The sequence below is a fragment of the Lissotriton helveticus genome, chromosome 5_1, assembly GCF_964261635.1.
Source record: "Lissotriton helveticus chromosome 5_1, aLisHel1.1, whole genome shotgun sequence".
NCBI classification, from domain to species: Eukaryota; Metazoa; Chordata; class Amphibia; order Caudata; family Salamandridae; genus Lissotriton; species Lissotriton helveticus.
This window is the reverse complement of record NC_136065.1, coordinates 23,923,525-23,932,360: the sequence shown is the minus strand read 5'-3', so window position 1 is coordinate 23,932,360 and position 8,836 is coordinate 23,923,525. Positions and strand designations below refer to the sequence as shown.

General features: G+C 43.9%; 1 protein-coding gene across 4 annotated transcripts in view; it reads right to left on the bottom strand.

Moving 5' to 3' along the window:
* Positions 1-823: 823 nt before the first annotated feature.
* The window catches only part of PHF1 (PHD finger protein 1), an 836,267-nt gene continuing 828,254 nt past the window's right edge, over positions 824-8,836 (bottom strand). For 2 of the 4 annotated variants that reach the window (XM_078641645.1, XM_078641646.1), the window contains one exon: positions 824-8,684. In XM_078641645.1, coding sequence (XP_078497771.1) covers positions 8,369-8,684 — 316 coding nt within the window. In that variant the 3' untranslated portion in view covers positions 824-8,368. The remainder of the gene's footprint in view (positions 8,685-8,836) is intronic. The other 2 variants (XR_013594654.1, XM_078641647.1) reach the window with 2 other exon arrangements.

The following is an 8,836-nucleotide window of genomic DNA, read 5'->3' as shown; positions in this document are numbered from 1 at the left end:
AGCATCTAGTGTGTTCCCAATATCACTGCTGCCCTTTCCTTTCTGTTTGTAGCTTCAATTTGACGGACTGAACTTGCAGGCCTCTTAGAGAACACCCGGCTCTTCTGTGAAGATTTCCACATGGCCTGCTAGCAATAGAGGTTTAAGAGGTCTGAAGTTGAGGGGTGATATTCTATCTGTAGATATTTATTCTCGTTTTACTAGAGACACCACAGATCTCCAACCATCCCATCCCCCTTGCTTCTCAGACATCTAAGAAGCAATTACCAGTGCAGGGTTCTAGAGGGTTCCTTTCAAGGCTGTGGACAATTGCCCTTAGTCTTTCTCTGCTTCCAACAAAGCCACGGGTGTGTGACACTGACATTCAGTTTATTAGCGCCCTCTTTCATCTGTACTCTAACATACTGTTTTTATACATCTATCAGCAGTCTGTTATGGTCTGTCTCTGCTTCCATAGCTTGAAATATGTTGAAGGACATTTGCATATTTCTATAGTTTCGCAGTAATATCCCACCCAGTAATGTGTTGGCGCCCTCATCCATTTGTACAACTGTACATATTTCCATGGTCAGTGGTCATTATTCTCTGCACCTGTAATCAACTATCTGTCATGAATTGCACATTCAACTCTCCTCAGCAGTCTATCACAGTCTGTTCATAACTAAAATGGTTGCCATACACATCCACAGCTAGAAGTCAGTCAGTGTTACCACCATATCCCATAACCAATGATGTAAGAGTGTCACCTGAATGATGTTGCCCTGAGCCATGTGGTACAGAATATGAATGCATTAATGTTCAGAATAAAGCTTCAAGGAATGACTTTCTTTTAGCAAGAACCTTTATTGTCTATCCCAGATTAATCTCTACGGTCTCCTACAAACAGACGGCACAGCACACATTCACAAGAGTTCACAGTTTTTGTGTCACATAGTTTATCAGAGTTTGAAGGCGAGAACAATGCCGATTCTGACAGATTCTCACCACAGTCTGCACCTCCCTTGGGAGTAACGGCACATCCAAAATAAAATCAACAACAGAAGCTGCACCAGCAGCTACTCATCAGAAGCCGACAACGGAAGAATTTGAAAATGTGTGCTCTTCAGTGTATGCCTACAGGTCTGTGTGTGCCGGCCCCGCCAAACCTATTTCGATGATGAGGCTCATATTATAATAAAATGTAATCGAGGAACCCATAGATGAAGTCTATTGTATCCCACAGTTGACTACTTTAGCAGTGACATCCAGCTCATGTTAATGAGCTAGGCATTCTTTAATGCTGTCAGTGGGTATACATATGAGCCCTATTTTATTTCTACTGGGATCAAACCTCTGCAGACTCCCAGGCAAACTGTGGCATACTGCGGACAATGCACCTTGGTTACAGATATGTCCTCTTATGGGAACATCAGTCGCTCTCGGGGCTTGTGATATCCCAAAAATTCAGCATGTCATACAGGCTGTGATGGTGAATCAGAGATAGAGGAGCACTGCTGTTTAAGTGAGAACCTTGTGAAGTAGTTGGCTCCCATGTTTTATAGTCACCACACACTGCAACCTTGAGTACACTTCCTGTAGAATATAATGTCTTGATATTTTGGAATAGGACTGCGGCTTCCTGTAGTACTCAGCACTAATTTACCTGACTCTGGTATCAATTTCCTGTAATGTGCTCTAATTTACTGCTACCTCGTACAGTTTTGTTGTAGTAGGTGGACTTCTTTTGCAGCAATATAGTATGAATATTAAATCGTGCTGCGATGTACTACGCCATTTAGTACCTTTTTTAAACATTTACTGCAGTACAGTAGCAGTTACTTGTAGTACACTATTATACTCAAATGCAATATTTCTGTGTTAATGTGAATTACTGGAATACAGTACAGATTTCTTGTGCCACGCTGAGCTTTACTGCAATACCTATCTACTTCCTATTGAATTTACCACAGGACAATACTGACTTCATATAGAGAGTTTATTGATTTACTGCAATGCAGTTATCAATTCCCTTTAGCAAACTGTCATGAGCTGCCACACTGATAATGATCTCCTGTGTCACACGGTTGTAATTCCCTGCAATATAGTTAAAACTTTCCATAATATTTCGATTTACTGTATTAAAGCATTAACTTACTGTAGCGACAGTATTGATTTACTGCAGTTTCTAATTGACTTTCTGTAGCATATTTGATTTAATGCACAATAGACCTCCTTGTAGCAGTGTCATTTATTGCATTGTGTAACAACTTCTTGTAGTACACCGTGACTTGTTACAGTACGGCAGTGATTACTACAGCACTTCCTGTCACAAATGTATTTACTGCAATACAGATTTCCTCTGGCACACTACCTTGATTTACAGCAATACAGTAATAACCTTCAATTGCAGACTGTTGTCTTACTGCAAAGTTACCAACTTCCTGTAGTGCGCTGTACGACTTATGGTCCTGGAGCATCCAGTATTGAGTTACTGCAGTGTTACTGAACTTAGCAGGACACTGACTTCCTGCAGCAGTCGGTTTTTCTGAACTGTTGCTTATTATTGACTCCCTGTAGCATACCTTCTTGGCATTCTGACTGATAGTGCTCACATCCTTCCGGAGTCTGCACTAATGTACATGAGAATCCTTAGGCACAACATAGTCCAACATTATTGCAATACAATGTCCACTTTGCAAGTTACAGGTAGTCCAAAAACAGTGCAAAGGATCATCCACATCTCTGCCACTAATGGAGCAAAATCTGTCCTGCTGACCCTTCTGCTTCTGTATCTCTGGACTGGAGTATTGCAGACAGTCCAGACAATGTCCAAGGATAGCTGCTTCCGTGCCGCTGCTGTACATCTTCAAAGTGCTTTTACGTGGCCGGTGTGTCTTCTCTGCTGATGTTTTCAGGGAATGAACAGTAAACTTTTCAAGACCAGAGAAGAAGGGTCATCTGCTTCTTCACCGCAGGCATTTACATTTATTAAATATCTTTAAAAAAATAAAAATAAAACACCAAGTAATACCAAAATAAACCTTTGTCATTAACTATCTACACAGCTCGCGCCTAGACCTGGCAATGTCGGTCCAAGCAGCACTGAACCCTCCTCCACACAGGAGAGAAACTTTGGCGCCATCAGCTATTTAAACAGACTTCTTATGCTGAAATAAAGCTGGGGATGAAGGGGAAGTGAAAACAGGGTGGAGCCATATATCAAGAGAGAAACATACATTCAGATTATTCAATTGGCATTGCTTCTTCATGCTACTCGCTTTGAATCCCTGGAAAGATGAACAGAGGACTCTGGGAAGCACACATCTGGAATCACCACCTCGCTGTCAAAAGTCCACAAGAGAGAGCTCAATGGAACTAGAAAGGAATTATTATAAAGGAAAACTTCCATTCAAGGAAGCCAACTGGCAGAAACGCATACAAAGCACACACACAAACGCACTCCGACACATACATAGTACACCCAATACACACACATCCACCCGAATGGAGAGCTAAACTTTTAAGCACAGTACTTGTCCTACTCTTACACATGAAAGAGACTTAGCAAAGTACCCATACCACAAGAACGCTATCTCAAAGAAGAACCAAGATGTTAAGCACAGTATCATCCAAGACAGTGCGAAGAGCATAAGCACATTCTCTCTTAAAGAAAACAAGAGTATGCCAATATCCCCCTAAGCATGTGCCAAAAGTGTAGATACAGTATCTCCCGAGGAAGCGCCAAGACTGTACGCATAGTAATACCCATGGAAGTGCCAGGAGTGTAAGCAAAAGGCTAAAAAAGGCAAAGGAATAAAGGCAGAAGAGTAGCCCCAGTACCTCAGAAGGACGTGCTAACAGTGAAAGTATAATATATATGCACACTATGCTTCTGCTCATAAAAGATGAATGTAGACACAATATCCCCAATGGAAGCATCAAAGAGTAACCGCAATGGAAGCAACGAGAGTGTAGGCATATTATCCCCCAAAGAAACTGTTGCCCTAGTATCCCTCAAGGAAGTGCTAACACCATCTTTGGTACACTATCCTTCAAGGAAGCGGCAAGTAAGTAGGCAAAGTAGCCCCCAAGGAAGCACAATGAGCGCAGGCGTAGGAACCCCCAAGAAAGTGCCAACTATGTAGGCCCAGTATCCTTCAGGAAGTGCTAAAGCCACAGTATGCACAGTGCCCCCTTTCCCCCGCCCCATAGAAACATCACTGTGCAGGGACATAGTTTACAAGGAAGTACTAGAGTGCAGGCACATTACCCACCAAGGAAGCTCAAAGAATCCAGTCACAGTATCCCTTAAGGAGGTACCAAGTATCTAGACACCCCAAGACAGCACCAAGACCTAGTAGACACAGTATGAAATACGATTACCAGTCTCCTCAGAATGAGCACTAAGTGTAAGGCTGGTGCACAGACTTCACCCAGTGGAGTCACTTAGGAAGGCTTGATGATGTCCTGATCACAGAAGCATGCAAGTGTAAAACTACCTACGAAAGGGAGAAAACAGAGGTGGTGTACCATGCATATCCCACAGAAAACCACAACGAAAGAGAGTAAGCATAATCCTCTTTAAGCCAAACAACATTTAACAGCATGTGGTGGACACCCCAAACAAAGAGCAAACAGCCTAGAAACTAGTGTCATGAGCTAGAAAGAGCCCCTGGTGTATGCAGAACTCTACTCCTCCTTGAGGGAGGATTGAGGACTCCAAGTGAGAATTATTCTGCTGGTAAAGGATATGCCATAGGAGGCACACACGTACACCCAGTTAGGAGTTGAGTTTGTGAGCACAATACCATGTGCCCACCTAAATGAGGAGCAATGACCAGCAACTCAATACTTCTCTCCCATTGAAGAATCCATGGGCAAAAGCACAATTCTCCTGCTCAAGAAAGAGCAAGGAGAATATCTGCCAAGAGAAGGATGAGCGTTGGTACAATGCATGTACCAAACAGAAGACCCGGAACATCTACATAATTGTCACCACCTAATGTATATGGTAAGCATGCTAGCAAAATATCCTTCATTAACGAAAAAGACAAGCCTGCCAACATAATTCCAACCAAAGCTGATGTGAAGGACAAGCCAGTCAGCACAACATGCCCCATCAATCGAAGAGAGTGAATTGTCAACATAATTCTAACCAAGTCAATTGCAGTGTAAGAGTGCCAGCACAATACCCCCACCCACATGCCGAGTGTCAGCAGAGGCTAGATTGACAAATTTCATACTTCTAATCTGGATTGTAAGTAAATTACTCGCCATACTAAAAACAAAGCAACGCTGACAGCACATCCCCCTACCCCACAAGAAACGCCTACTGTTCGCTGAGTGGAAGACAGGGCAAAAGTTCAAGCTAGCACAATACCCCAACTTAGAGACCTGTGTCAGTATAATACTCACCAAGCGAGGACAAGGTAACAATCCAACATGGTACCTTTCTTACCCAAAGGAAGATCCCAAAGTGTCAGCTCAACACTCACATATTTGAGGGCAAAAGAAGAGTGCCTGCACCAAGCCACAAAAACAATAGAATGCCTATAGAGCAAGATGCATGTGCCCTTCTCTCAAGTAAGGAGAGAATGGGTACAATACCAATTATCACAATGGCATCAAGATGCATACTGTGCCAACGTTTCAAGCACAAAGCAACCAGTATGAACTAAAAGAAGAAACCCAATACTCCCAACCCACCCCAAGCGAGAGTGGTATGTGCAGAAGGCACAGACTGCCCAAGGAACAGAAAACAGTAACAACACAATATTGTTAGCCCACCAGAGAGTGAAATTTAACAGCACCACACCCCCTACTGACACACGGACGAGTGGAGAGTAACAGCAGTCCTACCAGCCCAAACAGCCACACAGAGAGTAAATAAACAGCACAACTTCCAGTCCATTCCGAGAAAGAGTTAAGAAAAATTATTCTCCCTGCCCATCTCAAAGCAAAAAGAGGTGTAAGAGCTGACCATTCTCATGGAAATGAAGCGTTACAGCACAAGACTGCCAGCTCATCCAGGAGGTGAGTAGCGTATTCCAATCCAACTTGGGGAGAGAAAATGGTACGACCACAATGCTCTAAGGCAACTCAAGGGAGAGTGAGGAGAAGAAACAGAATACCCAATTCCAAAACAGAAGTAAAAAAGTGAGTTAAGCACAATGTACTAACACTATTAATGAACCAGGGTATAACCACAATAAAAGCTGTAATAGCACATATACTATACGCCTTTAAAGGAAGAGTCATACGTGCGCATACAATACCATCCTAGCATCAATGCTCAGAAAAAAAAGAAAATGTAAGCTCATATCTAGCAAGAAGAGGCGCTGTTTTGCCCAATGCCTGTAGGAGGAGACGTTTTTTTAACACAGAGCACACACCACTCAGAAAGATCCTAGAGTAAGCAAGCACCATAGCCCCAGAAAGATCCATCATGTTAGTGCAATACCATCTGCACCTTCTAGGAAGAATTATGAACTTGAACCCACAAACTCCAGGAAGACCAAGTAGTTTGAGTATATACAAAACAACACCCCACAATAAAAAAACAAGAATGACAGAAGAATCTACTCGGAAGAAGGTAAAGTGTGGGTAAAATACTACTTCCACCCAGCTGGGAGAACCAAAAACGTGAGTGAAACTTCCACTCCGAGAGTCAATAACGGGGGCACACCACTGCCTGAAAGAGCAGAGTGTAAACACATCCTTTGCGGAAGAACCAACCAGTTTCCATCACCCCTCACCCTTTCCCACACTATGAGCCATGCAAATACTCATGACAGCTTATCAAAGCAAGAGTAAACAAGGCAAGCACAAGCACCCTGCCACACCCTCAAGGAAAAGCTGGAAGTGTAGGCAAATACATTTTTCAATCCCAGGACTAACAGAGGTGGAAAAGAAGGCACTGCAGCGGCTTACATATGATGCCCTTTTGGAGTCTGTTCCCTACATAAGTGGCTTCACAGTACCTTCTTTCCTCCTGCCATTCAGCTTTCTTACCTTTCATGTGCCACTCCTTTTTCCCCACTGTCCCAATCAATCTGTGATTCCTGGTTGTTTCCCACATGTCTCTCTTCTCACCCAGCACTGTATTACACCTAGCCTCCCGTGTTCCCCACTAAGCCTCCCCAATAACGTCTATTTACTCCATAGCCATTGCTTTATCTCCGCTCCTTTTCGTCTACCCTCTCAACCACATTAGTAACGCCTCTTTCTCCCATCAAACTTTTACCTCACTATCTGGCCCCTCATCTCTTCTTGCTATTGCTTCCTCACCCCTCAACACTAAGCTCTCCTATCCAGCTCTTTGCTACTTTTTACCTATTACTTCTACATGCATCGCGTCATCTCCTCTCCTTTTCAGTTCACCCTCAGCCATTTCTCTAACTCCTCTTTCTCTCCTCGAACTCTTCTATCACTCTTACTCTTCTCTCTGGCCCCTCATCTCTTCACACTAACACTACCTCCCCCCTCAACATTAATCTTTCTCACCTATCCATCTCTTTCCCATCTTTTACGTGTAACTTCCACATGTATCTGTCCAATGGCCATTTCTACCTTACCCACTCCTCTCGTCTACCAACATCTCCTCCTCTCTTTACACATCTTCCTTTACATCAGTCCTTTAATCGTTCCTTCCCTCTCTTCGTTTCCTCGTCTACATCCTGCTCTCACTTCACTGGCCATCACCGGTCACTGCCTACATTGCTGTCCTCCGGCTCTTCCATTCAACTCACCTGTCTAGCTCTTCAAACTACCACTCTTATTGGCCTCATCTTTCTCCTACCTCTAGCATCACTCTGTCTATACCAAATTAGCATCAAAATATTACCTCTTTCCCCTAGGCATCTTGTTGGCTCTTTCCATTCACCATCTAACTCGCCAATTTTCTTCCCATCATTCCTCATCTCTTGCTCACTCAATTTATTCTATCATCATCTCTCATTATTCGGTGCCTATTAATCTTGGGCTTTGTACCAAGAGTCTCAGATACTTCGTTTCCACTGTATCTTATTTCCTTCCTCCTCCTTGTTTGGCCCCTCTTTCCCTTCAGTGCCTCTTCACTAAGCGCCTCTCTTCATCTTCCTCCATTTCCCATCAGCCAGTCTTTCGTCCCTTTACTTTGACTCATGGTAAGCTGAACTGGCCCTGCTGTATCTGCAGGTCACTCTGTGGGAAGCCAGCAGTGCCTCCAACCCAAAGATTTCCATCCACCTTCCTCGAGCCCTCTCATATGTTGATACTTCTTTTCCCGCCAAATCCTAAAAACACTGAATGGCATCTGCTGTAAGGCTTTTCTAGGGCTTCCTAACCCCCAATGTTACAGGTTAAAGCGCTAAGAAAATGATTCTGCTGCCTGTGGCATGCATCCCTTCCCTTACAGGACACTTCCATCCCCCCACTCCACCAGGTACTGTACGGTCCCGTCCATAGTCTCTCTCCGAGCCAGAATGCGCACTGACTCTCCACGGGCCAGCCGTCCCACAGCTCCAAAGTAGGTAGGGGCAGAAGAAGCACTGGTGCTGGTACTACTGGAGGGCTGGGGAGGGGGGTCATCTGCAGACTTTTTACTGACATGGCTGCGCTTGCAGGAAGGTGTGGAAGGCAGGGAGCGGCACTTTTCTCTCTTTGAGATGTCAGTCTCGTAGGACGGAGCAGGGTAGGAAGAATCACGTAAGTCAGGTCCTTCTTCACTGCAAGACACGAAAACACAGAAACTTCTAAATTATCAGGGCACACGAAATTCAAAAATGCACTGAAATAATAAAGTTGGTAGTTATGCCTTACTTAATTCACTCACTATGTTCCAAAGCCAATGGAAATCTGTGACTCCACAGTAATTACT